Genomic DNA, 19,970 nt, shown 5'->3' with positions numbered 1-19,970 from the left:
CAGGTGTATTCTCTAGTTAAGAAGAGGTGGGCTTATAATTTCTTGGAATGCAGAAGGTTTTTCCTCTAAAATTCAGGCACCTCACAAATATAGAATCGATTTTTCAAGAGTTCATTTAAATAATTTCATGTCATATTCTTTACATGTATTACTATTCATTAAGCTAAATTTGTTGCAATTACCATGCAATTTGAGGGGTTTTTCAGTGTGCTGTTTTGAGAAAAGATCAAGGGATTTCTATTGAATTGATATCATTAACCACATTAGGAATAAAGATATGTATATTGAACAAGGTGCATCTTTTCATTAAATAAGTATCACGATCATTTAAAGGACTATCCTGCTAGATCATATTTTTAGAGCTTGATTAGAAAATAATTTTGTTCTACATTTAAATGTGTGTTATTTATTATGTAATTATTCAAAAGTGACTTTAATTAGCCCATAATAGGCAACACGTTGCTATCAAAATGGAGGATTTTGAGCTGCAGCCAGAAAAACAGTGGCAATGGGTGTTCCATTTGAGGGAACATCTAGAGCATCTTCTGAGTACCAGGCCAGAGTCAGTGCTGAGGGCTCAGCTCATCATTCAGGTGCAGGATGGGGCAGGTGGAGTTGGAAACCGATGTGCTAGCTGGGTTTCAGGGTGCAACATGCTGGTGTAGGAAATGTTTTTTTCCATATGTAGTTAATTCTTCAGAACACTGGAGTAAAAATAAATGGTACATGGTTAAAGTAGAAGAGAGTTATCACATGTCATTTTTACTCACTTTCCCCCTGCTTTTCTAAAGGCAGTAATGTCAGATTAAAAATTACATTGAACAAAGTTAAACAGGCAAGGAAGATTTAGTCAAGGCTATCGCAATAGGGGAGGTGGGCCAGAGTTCAGCCTGAGCGCAACTCACTGAAAACAAACAAACAAGAAGGATGGAGAATATTTAATTGCTAGGATGGATGGATTTGGGACCAAGTGTGCTTGCAAATGGGCTTCACCCAAAGGAAATGTAAACAAAGTATCTCATGTTTTCATGACAGGGGGTAGTTTAACAGTTTGGAGCAAGGAGCCCACTGAAGTTAGGCTCCTACCCTTCCCACAGAAATTAGGAGATAGGGGTGCTATCTTCTTTGATGTTTATATTACAAAGAGATGGCTCCCAAGTCCTGCATATTTACACATCAAAGGGACAAATAAAGTATTTGAAATTACAAATGCCCTAAGAAATGGAATGCCAGGGGACCAGAGGCAGGAAGAAGCCTATCTTTGTTTGGTTAAGTTGAGATCAACTTTCCCAGCAACCAGTTTTTATTAAACAAAATTAGTTTCTACCAGGAGTCCAGCAAGAAACAAAATCACGAGCAAAACGTATTTTGTGTGTGTGTGTGTATGTGTGTGCATATGCATGTGTCTTTTTGTTTTGTTTTGTTTTTTAGAATATAGCAATTTGTATTTAATTGAACTATTTTTACCCCTTTGTGAGGTTTGGACTTTTTTTTTTTTTTAAACAATGGTTGTCACACTTTAGAAAAGCTTTTAACAACATTTTAAAAGAATTGTGACATGCCACCAGAAATGAATATTAGTTATGGCCAGGACTTTGTAATTATATAGAACTAGTTTGAGATGCGGCCCTTTCCTGATGTTGGGAAAGTTACTTAGTAGTTTTGATGCTCAGTTTCCTTGTCTGTAAAATGGGGGAGAATAGGGTTAATTATGAGATTGGAAAAAGAGGATTCATACATAATGCTTGGCAGAGTGTCTGGCACATACCACATACTAAGGGTTTAACAAATAATTATGACACATCCAATGATAGGTGAAGGACCTACTGCTACTAGCATTGGTTGTGTGCCAATGGAGGCAGTATTGTGCCTTGTAGTGAGGTCATTCATAAGGCATTGAGCATTTGATTAAAGTAAAAAATCAGCAGCACAGTCTCTTTAGGCATTAGAGAGAATGGGCTCTATTAAAATGTCTTAACTAACATATTATTGGCCACTTAAAATAATTACTTAGCATGTAAGTGAGTTTGCTAAGGGAGATTAAGCATTTACCTGAAGTCTGTAAAAAATAGATGGCTGCTAATACAGAAACCTACTACAATAAGAAACAGAAAACTCTGTTCAGTAATGAGTACAGTATAAGTTTTTAGGCAGCCTGTATGTATCCAGCCTTAGAGCATTAATAACCAGTTTCACATCGCAATTTCTTGTTGGAAGATGGCTAAAATGTAAGAGCCTTTTAACAGTATGGCACATGTCCTGTTGAGCTTTGGAAGAAGACAAGATGCACATCCATGCTCTGAAATATTTAACCACCTTGAAGGGAGGAATGTAGCACAGGTTTAGAAAAAATATAAGGTAAGTTTATCTCTTACAAAAACATGAAATCCAGGAAGGATAAAGTCAGGTTTTCTTGTAATTTGTGTCAAATACCTGTTTTGATAATGAAATTGGCTTCCTGTGGTGTTTTCTTGGTATCTCATTAATTACATTTGCTCAGATGACATCAGAGGTAAGCCAGCATATTCTAAATTCCAATCTACAGGACATGCTGCCTCCATGAGGAGCCAATATGCTTCCATTGTTGGCGCATATGCTCCATGGAGCAGCAAATGCTACATTTGGCTTTAGCCTTCAGCTCTCATCTCAACACAGTAACTTGTCGATTAGATCACTCTCATCATGAGTTGCTCCTTACTCATAAACCAAATGTTATAAGAAGCCTGGCACTGACAATATAATAGCAAAGACCAGAATACTTTATTAATTTTCCAGGTTAAAAATGGTGTATTAAAGATGCCATTACAGCCAGAGGCCATTAATTACACTAAAAAAAAAAAAAAAAAAAAAAATAGGAGAAAGAAAAATACTGATGTTCTCACATCTAAGGACACCCTAAAATATTTTGTTTCATTGAGTAAACTTGAGAAATCCGAATGCCTGTGTTCAAATCTCAATTCGGCCACCCACTGTGTAATTAGAGGCAAATCATTGAATCTCTGTGTACTCAACTTTTTACATCTGCAAAATGAAAGGAATAGTGTTCAATACTCATGACATTGGTGTACTGATAAAAATGAGACAACGCATCTAAAGCACTTAACATAGTCTAAGCTTTGATAATATAAATTAGCTTTTATTAGTAGTACCAGCAAATTAACTAAATAGTAAACCATATCATAAATGGAAATATCCCCAAACAAGAAAAGGAAATGTTACTGATGGATACTTCAGCATCTAGGAAGTTTTTCAAAGTATTTCTAAATTCTATCAGCATAAAACTTTTCTCAGTAGCTACTAAGACAGGAGCAATGCTTTAGCTGGATAAATTTAGGTTCCTGTGGTAGGAAGAGAGCACATATCCTCTGTTCTTCTAATTTGTGGAGGAAAAAAATTAGGCTTTTTATACTAAATAAAAAGAGAGAGAGAGAAAGGGAGAGTGCTTTTGAGAGAAGAAATGATTAACTTTCCTGCTTCCTTCCTAGGACACTCAGGAATACTCCCAGCAGCGTGACTTACCAGGCACACCTACCCACCCAGCCTCCCCACCACGATGGATGCCTTGTCTTTCATATTTCCTAATGCTAGACTTGACACACTTCTCTCTAATGGGCTCAGAGGGGAAGTTGTCTAATCTTTCACCTTAGCTATTGTACTTTCACCAAAAAGAATATGATCTTTTCCCAACAAAAGAAAATTGAGACGGCAGTAGCTTCGTGACAGGAATATAAAGATGATCACCCAAAGCGAACAGACCCAGTTCTAAATCAGGAAAATTGTACACTGCCCCATTACACAGAATGACTTGGGTTTATATAGATGCTGAGCGGGCACCCTGGTGGAGAAGGGGTGCACCTAGGACCCAGCATGCAACTCTGCAGTGGAAAGTCTACTTTGGATTTCATCCAGAGTACACTGTGCAATTCCAGAGCAGGGAAGGAAGTGGGGAAAAAATTGACTTAACAATTTTAGAAAGAAACAATGAAACCTAATCAAAGGAGTTTTTACCAATATAATAAGCCTTGCTGTCAGCTATTTATTACCAAAGAATAGTCTTAGATGATTGATTTTATGACACCTAAAACATAAAATACCATAATAAAATTTTGAAAGAGAGAGAAATGCAATTCACTCCAGCCGTGGGAGCCAGAGAGCACTGATCCATTAAAGATAGAATGTCTCACAGAAAAATAGAAACAAGCTCCACATGCAGCACCACAATGAATGGCCTGAAACAACATGCCCTACAATGCAAATGACCATTTTTGCCACCTGAATTCACAAGGCTTCCATTCATGAAGGGAAGTCCTCAAATACAACTACTCCCAGGGAGATAATGTCCTTGATGGTCACCGCCACAGCTGATTGAGACACTGTGTGTGGTACATATTGCAGAACTGTGTAATTGTTGGGACAGCTGCTGATTCAGTACCTTTTGTGTGGAAGATGTACAGAAAACAATCAGATGATCACTGTTTTTACAAAGTCCTCATCCTCCTCAGATACTTTCATATTGAATGCCCTACCTGATCTGATGTCCACAGTAACCCTGGGATATAAATAATTTATGTGTCATTATCATGTTTCTGATAAAAGAATGTTAGCAGAGGATAATGAACTGCGAACTGTCACTCAAAAAGTTAGGTACAGGACCTAGCCTAGAACCTAATATGCAATTTGATATTCTTTTTACCACTCTTCACTGCTTTTCTAAGATTCTTTGGGAATGTTAACTCCCACAGCAAAGGACAGAGAGTTGGCAGCATGTGAAGAGGAATGTGGCTGGAAGGGGTAGAACTGGGCAACTGCTTAGAAAATACACCTAAAGTGCTAACTGTTTTTACTCTTAACGCAGGAATAAAATCAGAAACAATAACAAATTGATCCACAGTGGTAAATGCATATACACTGAGTATATAAAATGTTAGTAGCCATAGACCGACCTGAGTTTGAATTTTGGCTATGCCATTTATAAAGTCTAAATAGCCTAATCTCTTTGAGACTTAGTTTTCTTTCTTGTAATGATAATACCTACACCACAGAGTGTTATAAGGAATAAATTAGATAAAATTTATGTGTAAAGTGTACAGCACAGCAACTACCATAGAATAATAGTAAAAGTAGTAGTTGTTAACTAAATAAAGTAAGAAACGAAATATAGGTGTTGCAGGGAAGTCATAGTAGTTGTGTTAAGCATCAGTTGACGATTGAGTAATGTTAAAATAAATGGAAGAAAGTAAGAAAGAAGGTTTTGATGAGGGTTTTGATACTTAGTTAAGTAAGTTCATACCCAAGTTATTGCTAAAGTTTTCCTAGAACTATTTAATAGCTTGGCTTAACCTATTAATTTGGAAAGGAGGAAGGGAGGAAGGAAAGGAAAGGAAAAGAGAAAGGAAAGGGAAGGAAAAAGGAAAGGAAAGGAAAGGAAAAAGGAAGAGAAGGGAAGAATGACTTCAGCATTTTCTTTAATTAGGTTCTCTATTGCCCCGCAGCAGTGTAGTGCCAAAATTATGGCTCACTGCACCCCAAACTGCTGGGCTCAAGTGATCCTCCCACCTCAGCCTCCCCAGTAGCTGAGACTACAGGCATGCACCACCATGTGGGGCTAATTTTTTGTAGAGACAGAATCTCCTCCCTTTGTTGCCCAGGCTGGTCTGGAACTCTTGGCCTCAAGCATTACTCCCCGACTCAGCCTCCCAAAGCACTGGGATTACAGGCATGAATTACCATGCCCAGCAACCTCAGCAACTTCTGAGAGACAATTGGAAGGAATGCTGCAATATTCACATGTACACACATGCACACACTTTCACACTTATACTCCTCATTACTCTAGCTATAATGTTGCCATTTTTGTCTTACTATAAAGCAGGTTTTCAAAAAATTTCTAGTTTCAAGCCTTAAGGATTTTGTGGAATAGAACTCATTTTCTGTAAAGATAGATTATTCAAATTTCTAGATATATAAAAGGAAATTGATCTTAAGCAAAGTGATTTCTGGATGTATATATTTTTGGGTGTTGTAGTCAATGAGCTCCCAGGAAGAGAAGCTATTTTGGTATCAAGAAGCTTAGTTGAGTAGAAATCAGTTAATAAGGAATATCATCTACATTTCAAAATATAACTCTTCTTGCATTTTTCTGGAATGTAATACATTTTGATGAAAAACATATACAGACTCTCTGGGCTCCCTAGTTTTGAAACTGATTTTCTCATTTATTGCCTATCTGGCTTTCTTCTGCTTGACAATTATGGAAAGTTGTGCCTGAGTAATGAGACCCTTTTCAATTCCAATAGCAACAGGACTGAAAAGCACCCTAGAAATTTCTACAAGTACTCTGAATTGAAAAAAGAGCCCCAAGTTAGCTGTCAACTATTTGCAATACTGTGGGTGTCAGGTGATGGTGATGTAAATAAGGCATCCAAATGAATCAAACTGCAGACTGATGACTCAGTTAACTTTAAATAGCTTAGTGACTTTAGTCATTGGGATTAAGTGACATATTACCTTGAAGCATAGGGAAAGCAGATACAATATTTTAATTATTGTACATTGATCCCAATTCTCCCAAGCACAGAAGTGATTTCTGATTTAATGAAATAAATATTACATTTATCCTTTATACTGAAGATATTACAAAACTTTAAGGTTAGAGAAATAGTGAGTTAAAATATTTTATAAAGAAATATGCGATGTTAATGTCAGTGTTCAGCCCCCTTGCTTAGCACTTTTACTCAAAACTTTAAAATCGAGGGTCTCTCACTTTCTTGCTCTGTCTCCCAGGCTGGAGGGCAGTGACATGATCATTGTATTCTTAAACTCCTGGACTCAAGTGACCCTCCCACCTCAGACTCTTGAGTAGCTAGGACTACAGGTGTGTACCACTATGCCCAACTAATGTTTGTTTTAGTTTTTTCTAGAGACAGTGTCTTGCTGTCTTTCCCAGGCTTGTCTTGAACACCCGGCTTCAAGCAATCCCCCATCTCAGCCTCTCAAAGTGCTGCGATTACAGGTGTAAGCCACAGTTCTTGGCTTTCACACTTTCTTAATGATTATATTCAACCGAGTTTGCCCTTGAAAATTTATCAACTTACAAATTTTTCTTCTAATTATACATAAAACATACAGTTTTTAGCCAGTGTGTTCAATCTTCATTAGAGTTTGGAAGGTGAGAGAACTAATAAGAAAGAGAAACAGAGTCACAGGAAACTGTCAAAGGACCAACAATGTAGTTGAAAAAAGACAAAACAATTGAATGAAACATTTAAGTGAGATTTTACAATAGTATAGAGTTAACGTTAAAATTAGTGATGTGATATACGTTTGAGAGAATTTATTTATTTAAAAAAACTTAATAGGTGTTATTGGATTCCTTTCTAATAACAATCAAACAATTATTAAGAATATTCTCACCAGCATTGAGATCTCTTCTTCACTTGCTTGTGTGTATTTTTCTCCATACTTCTGGTAGGTTGTTTGTCTTTTTTCCTATCAGTTGACACACACTCTGTATTTTAGAGGTATTTACTCTTGGTCCATCATATGTACTGCAGATATTTCCCCCCTCCTTTGTCATTTTCATTTTGTTAATGATACTATGGCTTTTGCCACATAAAATTGTTATTTATGGGGTCAAATACGCTCATCTTTTTATTATGGCTTTATTCCATAGTCTACAGTCTCTATGATAAATTTCATGTCCACCTTGCAATTTCTTCTCACTCTCCCTTTAATCTCACTGTGCTACAGCCACTCTATTGTTTAATTCCTGAAAAGTAAACTTGGTTTCCTCAAGGTCATTCAACATGTTATTTGTAGACTCCTCTGCCCACTTTCACTTGACTACTCTCTACTCATTTTTGTCATAAGTGTCACAAATTCAGAAAGATCTTTCTGATTCTGCAGTTGCAATCAGAAACCTTTGTCCTACTCCTGCATGGTACCTACAGTTTTCCTTCGTCATGTATATCCCAGCTGTTACTTTAACTGTGTGATTCCTTCTTGTATGCCTCTCTGCCTCACTATATTTTAAGGTACAAGCAAGTTTGTTTGGTTATCTGCTATACCCTCAGGACCTCATATAGCCCCTGGAATGTTAACTATAGCTCATTATGTATTTGTTGATAGAAGGAGGGTATTAGAGAAAAAAATCATAAAAGATGGGACATTTGAGCCAAGTTTGAGAAAATAAGTATGATTTAAACAGGGAGGAGATAAAAGGTTATATGAGCAAGGCATAAAAGTTGAACTCTTTTGGGTATGTGGGGACTTGGGGACAGCAATAATATATGACTGTAACTTCCTTTCACAAATATGGAAGACAAATTGGAGTAGGTAGCTGGGAACAGACTATGAATGGCCATGAGAATAGTAAGGACAATGGTGCTTGAGTAAGCACCACAGTGGATGCAAACCACAAGGATACAATAACTATGTAAAAAGTCTGTGAAGCTTATAGATGACTAAGCTGCAGACATATAGTTTACAACATACTGAATAATTGAAGAATAAGATTTGTAAACAGCATGATCCTATGGCTCCCCCTGGAGATGAGGGAGATTGTGCATGTTCTCTGCTTATTCGTTTTCAGTGTCACCAAGGTCATACAGAGTGTGGACATCCATTGTCTCTTCTGTTCCATGTGGTACCATTTGAGGTAGCAGCCTGTCCTAGTTGGGTTTCTCTATTGTGCAGGCACGTGATGAGTTTTCCCGTGTATAGCATCCCTTCCCATTCAATACCTAGATCTCTGGAGAAGATAATGAACCTCTCAATATCAGAGTGGTGGCCCCTTAACTGCCCTTCAAACGCATGCTTTGGTGGTTTTGAAAGAAGCAGAGGAAAATGTCAGGGACAGCAGCCAGGCAGGTAGCAAAGGTTTACTGATTTCCAAATTCTTTCTAAATCTCCAATGTATTGGGGAAGGGCGAAGATGTGTCAGACATGTCTTCTCTCAAGACTTGTCTGACCTCCAGAAGTGAACTTAAGAATGTGCAGGCATAGGTGGAGTTGGTGGGAGGAAGAATGGAGGGAATTTGAAACATCCAGCATCCCTCACTTCTCACAAAACCACAGCATGAGTCGAAATTAATGCATGTCATATAAATCACTGTGTACCTGCTTTCCTACAAATGTAGCATTTAAACATGACTTGTGGATGATTGCATCATAATTGTTTCTTCTGGCCTACATTGTGTTGAAGCAAACAAATGGGAAAAAGTAATAAACTTTGAGTTGTTTTTTTTCCAAATGGGAAAGAGAAAAACTGTGCAAATCTCAATTCACAAACACCCCAGGAGGCTACAATTCCAATTTTCTTTTCACAGTATTAATGAAACTGAGTACTGGAAAAGTCAAATCTTCCCCTATAAATCCAAAATCATTTTCAAGGCTAGCCTAGAATTATAATAACTTCTACATCTATTAGACACAGTATAGAACTCTGGCCTAATGAGATCATTTTAGGCAACTCTTTTTCCTAGGTGGGTTGGAGACAGAAATTTAAAATCTATTATTTTAAGCTTAATTTATGAGAAAACCAGAAAGACTGGTCAGAAACTCTTAGTGAGAAGAAATTCAGTAAATGCTTCTTGCCAAGAGATTTTTTTTAGAAGGATCATTACAAGACAGGACATCTAACAATTCTGGTTAGCAGAATGATATATGCTGGGCATTATGGAGTTTAATGATCCTTTATGATCCCCTCTTGATCTTAAATATGTAACCATGTTTGTTTGTTTTTTAAACACTAGCATGTTTTATTCTTTTTTATTTCCTAAGACTAGTAGTTTCTTTCTTTCTTTTTATTTTTTATTTTTTTTTTTTTTGAGACCGAGTCTTGCTCTGTCGCCCAGGCTGGCGTGCAGTGGCCGGATCTCAGCTCACTGCAAGCTCCGCCTCCCGGGTTTACACCATTCTCCTGCCTCAGCCTCCCCAGTAGGTAGGACTACAGGCACCCGCCACCTTGCCTGGCTAGTTTTTTGTATTTTTTAGTAGAGACGAGATTTCACCGTGTTAGCCAGGATGGTCTCGATCTCCTGACCTCGTGATCCGCCCGTCTCGGCCTCCCAAAGTGCTGGGATTACAGGCTTGAGCCGCCGCGCCCGGCCAAGACTAGTAGTTTCTTATAATCTTTTTCTCAAAGCTCAAAAGCTGAATTTTCATTTTCATCAGGTTATAATGATACTCTTACTTTATCCTTGGTGTGCCAGGTTCATAGTTGACGACATACACATACATTAACAGTCTATACTGAAGAAATAAAACCAGCCCCAAAAATTACCTAGAAACTATAATCTAACCTTGAAAGTTAACTTTGGAACATATATATATATATATATATATATATATATATATATATATATATATATTTACAGTGGAAGAAAAGCTCATTCAAGTATACAAAATAATTTCATAAAAGTGACAATTTGAGTGATAAAAAGAGCATCTGATGGCATGCCTTTGTGAACTTGTCAATAGAAAGACAAGGTCCCACCACCCACAAACCCCATTCTTTATCAGGAATTAGCATTATAAACACCATTTATCATGCAGAGTTGCAAAAACATAGATCAAGAGCAGTTTTCTTTAATGACAATAATTGATTGCTGTGTTTCCAATTTCAGAAAGAAAAATGAAGGATGTCACTTACCACTGCAAAGTGAAATCTTCTTGGAAAAATTTATTAATATTCAAAAATGTACCTTTCAAATTGCTTAGTATTGTAGCACTTCAGTTGTGAATCATTGTCCTCAGTAATTGCAATCTTTAACTTCTATTTGCATACGCTAAGGTATGATTAGGTATAATCAAACAATGCAAACTGATAAATACAATGCAAAGTTTAATGGCTTGATATGTCCCCATCATATCATCATATGTATCACAAAAGTTTTTTAAATTAGTGATCAAATATTATTTGTTTTGACAAAGCATACAATTTTATCTGCAAACAAATTTTAGAAAGTTACATTTTAAAGTAATCATGCCAATATGAAACACAAAACCTGTTCTGCTGAAATAATCACACTTAGACACTTGTGCCAGTAAGAATTATTTTACACTGTGTTTTTAAATTAGGAAATTGACAATAAATTTTGTGGTTTATTGAACACCTTCCTGCGTAATACACCAACCCAAGAGGCAAAAAGTCCTGACCCCTGCTGGCCTGACCTTCGTTTACCTAGGGGTGGGGAGGGCCCCCACAAGGATAATTCAGGAGCTGGAAGACCAAGGCACAGAGGTGATAAAGAGGGGTAAGTGGGAGGAGAAATAGAGAGGAGCATGGAGGAAGCAACAAAGGGTGCAAGAAGCTGGTAAGAGATGAAGCCTGCACTGACATCCCTCTCTGCTCTGTACTGAAGTCTAATGTGTCTCAAATATATTTTCCCCATGTGTTTCTTAATCGGATCTAAATGTGTTCTAATGTGAGGAAATGGTGTTCTTTCACAGATGCAGTATCAAAGACTATCAAAAATAAAGAAATAAAACATAGGGCGATTTCCTTTCCTGTTGTTGTAGTTTAAAATAACTATCTCAGCAAAAGACAAATTAAAATCTGAAAGATTTATTTTTTTAATTTTTAATTCAGAGCAACAGTTGCATTTATTTTTTCTATGTGACAAGGCACTAAAATATGCCTTTAGCATTAGCTATTCATTTTTGATAATGAATTATCATCTGAATTATCACTGGATATGAACGAACTGATTTAGACCATAATGCAGAAATACGTTACTAACTGTCCAAATACTTGACAGCTTATGTTTACCTAAGTTACCACAATATTAATTAGACAACAAAAAACAAGAAAATTCATAGGATTCTTGATAAATCTACAGGGACAAAGCAGACCATGTGGAAAACTTCTAGAGACCACCATATCTTACCAAATGCTAGGAGAGAGGAAGGATTAAAAGCTACTTTTCAGTGATCCTTTAAGGTAACTTGCTTTATCAGTGCAAGAGTCCCAGGAATTTTTCTATAGCCATTTGGCTAAATGAATCTCAGAAATGCGTAGGAAAGAAGTGAATACAAATATGAAATGGGTCATAATTATTGTACTGCTCTGTTTCCTTGCTAGAATAATCAGTAGCTTCCAAATCATGTAGGTTAAAAATGCCAGCACAAGTCAAAAGCCTTTGTATTGTGATGAAGGTGTGCATTCTCGCTCTCCTCACATGTAGTGGATCACTGTCAATCCTACTGAAGTTTTCCATTGACCCAAGTTCCTTATATCCCTGGGCCCAATATAATGAAGTGGCTACATCGGCTTAATTTTACCTACACATCAGAGTTAATCTTTGAAGATTCAGGACTTAAAGACTTAAGCTTGTTTGTTTGTATTCTATTATTTTAGCTCCTCCTCCTTTATTGTCTTTTACTTGCTTTTTTTTTTAAACAAGTTAAATCTTTTGACAAGTTATTCTCTTTCACTTGTTTCTTTGTCACATGCTGGAACAAAGAAAGAAAGAAGGGGTGAAAGTAAATTTTAGTTAATTACATTATTCACATTTCAGCACTACTAAGAACAAAACATGTAGCAGATGGCTTTAATTGTTTTAAAATGTCTTATTTTAGATTATTACGTAGTTTAGAGGGAATGCAGAATTCTTAAATCCATGAAATTAATTATAAGTTTATCTTATTTTTTCACATTTTTGTAAATGGCTGAGATGACAGCATTTCCCTTTTATATAAATTTCAAACAAATTATATAAAAAGACACTTAATCATATTAGTGATTGATACTATTCTCTACATTTACATTAATATAAATTTTCTTCAGAGATTTTTCAGTGATCATCAAAATAAATCATTAGTGAAAATAAGAGGAGCCACATTTATAATTCATGAATATATTTAAATGTCTTCGGCCTTTTATTGCATATCTGGGAGAGATGTCCCATCAACACATAAATATATATATATATATATATTTATTTATATTAACACATAAAAAATGTACTTTTTATATATATATATATTTTTAGACGGAATCTCACTCTGTTGCCAGGCTGGAGTGCAGTGGTGTGATCGCAGCTCACTGCAACCTCCGCCTCCCAGGTTCAAGCAATTCTCCTGCCTCAGCCTCCCAAGTAACTGGGACTATAGGTGCGCACCACCACACCCAGCAGATTTTTGTATGAGACAGAGTTTCACTATGTTGGCCAGGATGGTCTCCATCTCTTGACCTGTGATCCACTTGCCTCGGCCTCCCAAAGTGCTACGAATATAGTCGTGAGTCACCCTGCCCGACCAACACATAAATATTCTAGTCTTAGAAAAAAAGTCAAGAAAAATTTCACTTAGCCTTCAGATTTGAAGCATGAATAGAAAAAGAATATTAATCAGTCAGACATGGGAGTAACTATTCCAAACATATCTATAATAATATCTGCTGTGATGGTTATTAAAATTTTAATGTGAATCAGGGAAAAGAAAGATAACATGTTTATTGAGTTTATTTAATTTTGGTAGAGCTTTTGTAGGTTGTATTTTTAAGAAACGTGATATTTAGAATTTTTACATCTGGGTTTTGTATAGAGATATTTTTAGGCCTCATATGACTTAAGCAACAATTTGGCTAGTGTTGCAAAAAAAATATTTTCTTCAAACAGGTGATGTTTTCAAATGCATATGGCACAGTTGAAGGATTTCAGGCTATGTTGTGGTCTTTGTGACCTCATTCTTATTTTAACACAAAGTTGTTATTAGGTTATGTGCATGGTGGTTTTGAAAACCTCTCAGAAATATTTTAGCAGATAAAAATAAAATAAATATTTTTTTGATAAGATAGTCCATTTATGATACCAATTCCTTATCAAAAAATACATGTCTATTCTTAGTATATGAAATATAAACGCTCCATTCCATTAAAATTCTCCAATTTTACTGTCATAAGGTAAATGATTCAAATGTTATCTCCATTCTCCCTATTCCCTTCTGGCAGACAAAGTAAAAATGAGGTAATTGTAAAAATGTGTTTAAAATGAAAGCATTCCATCAGGTTGGAAAAAATGATTTAGGTAACATTTAAATAAAATTCCCTTTTTAGCTCTCGAGACACCATAGTAAAAGAATGCTCTGTAAAATGAAAGTTTTCATTTAGTGAAAGCAGCTGAGCTAATTGGCACACTTTGGCAAAGATGACTGTATTTAAAAGAGAAAGTGCTGCCTTTGGTTTGTCAGGTAGTGACAGAGTTACTGCAGGAGATTCTGTTCTTCATAAGAGAAAATTAATTCCTGTAATCAAATACCGTGGATTACAGTCTTTGTCTCCTTCTACCTTGGCCACAGAAGCAACTCCAAAGCTTTTTATTAAGCCACACTCCATGGGCTTTTGTAAAACAAGCAAGGACATATTCAGCATAAATATTTTCACCTGCTACATTTTGTAGCCCCAGAACATAGCATATTGCTACTTTGAGACTGAGAGCTACTACCTTGGAATTGGCTATATTTGTTAAGACTTTAGTTGGAGAAGGAAAGGAAAATCACAGAAACACACACACACACACACATTTAGGCAAAAGAAATCTTGGTGATATTTGAAAATGGAATTACAGAGCAGTATAGAGCCATATGTTTGGTAAAATGATTCCCAGTAATTAACAAGAACTTTTGCAGAAATATTAAAACTAATTACTAAATGATGTTTAGTAGTAGTGAAATAAAAGCACAATTTTAGTCTTCTTAAGTTTTCAGTTCTTACATACACACAAACACACACTCATACACATACATCCTATCTAGTATATATGCAATCAATATTATTTAAGTTCATTATGCATAATTGGCAAAGAATAGTGTTTTGAAAGTTGTAGCATTTTTAATACATTACGTCTGAAAAGTAGTATTTGTATATAGGACAAGTGAGAGGATAGAGATTCAGGGAAAAGCAGAAAACACAATTCACAAGGAAAAAATGACCTACAGTCAGAGTAGGATAGAATCTTCTTCTCTCTCCACAGTTTATATCCTTTAATATCAAAAAAGTTTATTATGTATAGAGGAAAAGAGCTGCTCCTTCTCCTCCTATCTACCAATTAAATCTCAGGTCCATTCTTCCCCATCAATCAATTTCAGTGTCTGACCAAGCCTTCAAGAAGATGTAGACACCCCAAAATCCATTGCTCTCATCCAAGAAAGAGCCTTACTTATACTTTGGGAAGACTGAAGAAGGGTTTTGTCAGTTGAATAAAACTAGCCAGTCTTCTATTATTATCTATTAGGTAGTTCTGAGTTTTGACTAAAAAAATCAATCTTGACTGTATTTAAAACTGAGAAAGAATATTTTATTACTTTCTGCTCCAAAGTTTAGCTTGGGAGCTCCCCAATCAATTAATAAAATAGACACATACTTATGTAAACAAGTAAATCTCCAACAAAATGGAAATTAGTCTATTTTCATTTATAAAAATATAAGTAAAGTTATACTTTAAAAAGCAGACAGTTAAAATGTGTGAATTATTTTATTGTTCAATACTGTATTCTTTAAAATACAAGGGAATATGATTTCTAAAGTAATCCTAAATTTAGTTGTCCTGATTCAGTCTAGTTAGACCTATGTTCTAGAGCAACACCAATTTGATTCTTATGATCCCCTCTAGTATGATAGGGTAGGGCTATTCTGGTTTTCTTTATGTTGGGTTTGTGGTTTTTCCACTTAACCAACAAAATGGCCCTTTAGAGCTAATTGGGGTTTATTTAGGGCAATGCTTACACAACTCTGTAAACAAAATTGATTTGTGAAAAAGAAGACATAGCAACAAATCTCTCCCAGAGAACTTTGAATCAGAGTCCCTAGTTTTTAGTACCCATGAGGCAGAGGGATGGTTACATTTGTCAACAGGATACCTTTCCTAACACATAGGTGCTGTTAGAAATAGATAATAAATGTGAATGTAGCTCTCTCGTATCCAGTGAACTCAATGATCACCTTGTGTTTGTTCTCATCCTCTTTTCTATAGCCAACCCAACCCGAGCAGGCGGCAGAGAGCCGTACCCAGGCTCAGCAGAAGTGATCCGGGAGTCCAGCAGCACCACGGGTATGGTCGTTGGGATAGTAGCTGCTGCCGCCCTGTGCATCCTTATCCTCCTGTATGCCATGTACAAGTACAGAAACCGGGATGAAGGCTCATACCATGTGGACGAGAGTCGAAACTACATCAGTAACTCAGCACAGTCCAATGGGGCTGTCGTAAAGGAGAAACAACCCAGCAGTGCGAAGAGCGCCAACAAAAATAAGAAAAACAAGGATAAAGAGTATTATGTCTGATCCCAAGATCTTAAATGGACACTTGTATAGAAATAGTCTTCATTTTATCTGAGACATAATATAAACTTATTTACTTTCCTTTTTATGAAGCACATACAAAAGAAGACAGGGAATGCAATCAGGAAGGAAAGACTTTTTAAAAAATAAAAACAAGTATCTCATGCTCTTGTTTCTCAAAAAAGAAAAACAAAAAACAAAAAACAGGGGCCAATAAATTCCCTAACATCCACAGTGTTTTCATTTACTCTGCTTGTCTTTATGTTGCTGGAACATTTCTAAAAGACAGTGATGACCGCACGCATTCATAAAGCAAAGGAGTATTACAGCATCAAGGCACAACACAAAAACCAACACAAAACATAACACAAAAAAGAAGCTACCTATGATCCTGGATTTAGCCAAAGTGCTAGCGCTTTCCTGAGAAGTCAGTTAGTCCAATTGCCAGAGAAGACTGTCCTTTTGAGTGACTCAACCTGCAAACCTTTAAGAGTTTGCCGCCTGGTGCAACTGGAGCAGTGGTTGGAACTTGCATTTGAAACAAAGTGCTGGCTTTTTTGAAGACTTGTGTAGGAACACATTCAAAAAGCCCCTTTCTGGTTGTGAGAGAGGAAAAAAAGTATGGAGGCCTTATTTTCAAAAATGTGAAATATAAGGCACATTTTCACACAAAATTTCGAAACAAAAGAGGGCATAGATGCAATCATTGGGAAATTTTCATGCACGCTTATTATGTTATTACATATGTTTATATAAAATCCATCTCTGTGTGCTTTCTGGACTGTGATAAGTGACGTTTTATAGCCTGTTGTATAGAAAATGCAAAATATATCTCTGCTCTTCAGCCATTTTTGGTAAATTCAATGTTATAAGTGTTGCTAAGTATAGGGAGTTTTATGACATCAAGAGCAACAATTATTTCATTTGGTTTTTTTTTTTTTTTGCCACCATTATAAATTGCCACAATTACTTACTTTTATTTTTTAAAGAAATTACAGTGTAGTGTTTATTCTAAGGAAGATATGTATGAATGTATATAAAAAGACTCAGCTACTTTTTTTCTTATATGTACAGCCTTCATTCTGTTGCAATTGAGTTTTAGTACTTGTATGAAAGGTGTGAATTAGAAAGTCAAATATATACATATGTATCTTATAATGTTTTCTCCCTGAAATACATTCCCACATACATTCACTATTTTCACACACACACACACACACACACACACACACACACACACACACAAATCCACAGCAATCCATCAGAGGTACTGGAAGAGCCAAACGTGCATACAGTAGCAAATATTTATTGACATATTGAAAAGCAGGAAGGAAGAGGGTTGTGCCAAGGTTTTGATGACAAATGGGGTGATTTGCTTCATTGAGATCTTGCTCCCAGGTAACCCCAAGAAGATTTTAGTCTTAATGAAATGAACCTTTCCTTATCAAATAGAATATCACTGATATACTGCTGCATGAATAAGAACCATTATGTGGGCAGGTTTTTGGAAGCAAAATTGATTAATCTACACCTTAACTCTGGCTGCTGCAATTGAAAACTTTCTTTCTAATAAAGTAATATATATATTCTCTGAATCTGATGTGCATGATGAACATTTCTGGAAAGTAAACATTTTCTCAACTAAGAAAGTATTTTTCAGTAATTTTTTATTCTGTATTACCCATTTAAGAAAATCATTCTCTGTTAATTATTGACTATGTTTTAACTTTTCTGGTTTTACATATATATCATTAAATATAGTTTTAGCTTAACACATTAAGTAGTAGAAAAGTATAGATTATACACTTGTTTTTGCATATTATTCAATGATGTTCACAGCAATAAATTATTAATATGAGAAGGTAGTGCGAAAGAAGTGCATTATTAGATTGCAAGTTGATGCTTCAGTAAAAATTGGTTGCATTACTTGAATACCTTCTAAAAGAACGATAATAAATTTTGTGGAAGAGAATAATACCTTTACAATTAGCTTTAATCAGCAAAGGCAAAAAATGCAAAACATCTTTTGTGATACTTTAGTTGATGGAAAAAGACCAAGAAGTGACCTGGATTTCAGATGTACAGCACCTTAGAAATATGTATAATTCATAGCAAATCACCACTATCTATGGTTGCCAAGTAATTGTTGTGAAAGAATCTTAATGGCTTTTTATGACCCAGAAAGTAGAAGGTATACAATGAAAATTTAATATCCATTACTTCTTTTCTAGATTTTCATTTTTTTTTAATTTGCCGCGTTAAAGAATTCATGAGTCTTTTCTTTTCCCCCGTCTCATTCAGTCTTACTCAGGGAAAGCCAGTAAAATAAGAAGGGAAGTGTAAAACTACTAATTTACAGCTTGAAGGGGTTTTTGTTTTTTTGTTTTTTTTTTTTAATTTTAAGGTTGCTTTTCTGTTTTATCTATTAAGCTTGAACCAGTTTCTATCTGGATAGATTCTAAAATATAATAGAAAATAAATTGAATAATGGTAATTTTAAGCAGTATATCTATGAAATGTGTTGTTTGGGATTGATTTCAATGTTTCTCCCCAGCATAAATTTTAAAGTTACATGCAATGATATAGTTTATTATCAGTAAGATTATTTCTAATATTATTGGCTTACACAAACTCACTGTAGCAAAACTTATTTTTTCTTGAATGGAAAAAGAAAAGAGGGGAACAGAGTTAGAAGGAGAAAATGACTTGAATCCCAACTATCTTCATACCAAACATATCAGGGTTCCATGCATAGTTTGCAGTTGATTGAGGATTTCACACTACTTGGCAAAAATTTGATTACATCTCTAGACTGTAACTTTTCTGATTGATTATGCTTCTTTTTTATCCATGTAATGTGTTGCCTTTTTTAAAACAACAAATACTACAATAATGTGTGAAGTGGTCAATCCCTAAGACATCAAAGAAAGGCCACAAAACCCTGCCCTTCTAGTGCTTTGTGTGATTGGGTATCTAAGGGGTTTTCTTCTTCTTTTTTTATTTGTTTGTTTGTTTTTCTGTTGCAAGGCCAATTTATCCATTATTGGAAATGCTAAGCAAGTGGAATTTACTGTTTTGTTAATAAAATATTTCTTAATACAACTGTGGATTTACTGATTTTAAAAAGTATATGCGGCACCATTTCATGATGTGGTGAAAGTGGGAAAGTGGTGAAAGTGGAACAGTAAGGAAGACTGCATCTGAAGGGAATACCCATCCTTATATTACAGAGGAAGAATGTTGACTCTCTTTTGTCTGAATTTTACTAGTCATTAAACACCTCTATATTCATACAATTAAAGGTAGAGCCACTCAATGTACTTTTGTATACATTTGTTCATCTTGATATGCCAGAAACCATAAACTGATACAGTATTAATTGAAAACAACGTTAAAATACTAATTTCATAAATATGCTTTTTCTCTATAAAAAACAATGGAATCCAAGTTAAGTAAACCTGTGACTAAATTCCAGCACTATCACATACTAGTTACTATTTGCCTAATTTCTTTGACTCTCATGTGTTATTTGAAAAAAATAATAAATGTATAAAAGAACATAGTGTTTCCATAGAACTATATTTATTTCTCACAAAATAAATTGGCTTTTTAGAAATCAGATGATTCATCAGAGTAAGTTTTAGTTCAACAGTTGGTAACTGTTTTAAAACCCTGGCACTTGAAAATGATTTTC

The 19,970-nt window shown here is 35.4% G+C and overlaps 1 protein-coding gene across 23 annotated transcripts in view; it reads left to right on the top strand.

Annotated features, from left to right (window-relative positions):
* The window catches only part of NRXN1 (neurexin 1), a 1,127,593-nt gene extending 1,107,830 nt beyond the window's left edge, over positions 1 to 19,763 (top strand). For 19 of the 23 annotated variants that reach the window (XM_023223881.2, XM_023223880.2, XM_023223877.2 and 16 more), the window contains one exon: positions 15,972 to 19,761. In XM_023223881.2, coding sequence (XP_023079649.1) covers positions 15,972 to 16,279 — 308 coding nt within the window. In that variant the 3' untranslated portion in view covers positions 16,280 to 19,761. Of the gene's footprint in view, positions 1 to 15,971 lie in introns of all 23 variants that reach the window. The other 4 variants (XM_023223873.2, XM_023223863.2, XM_023223864.3 and 1 more) reach the window with 3 other exon arrangements.
* Positions 19,764 to 19,970: the final 207 nt, after the last annotated feature.

The sequence above is a fragment of the Piliocolobus tephrosceles genome, chromosome 15, assembly GCF_002776525.5.
Source record: "Piliocolobus tephrosceles isolate RC106 chromosome 15, ASM277652v3, whole genome shotgun sequence".
NCBI classification, from domain to species: domain Eukaryota; kingdom Metazoa; phylum Chordata; class Mammalia; order Primates; family Cercopithecidae; genus Piliocolobus; species Piliocolobus tephrosceles.
This window is presented reverse-complemented; position numbering and strand designations above follow the sequence as displayed.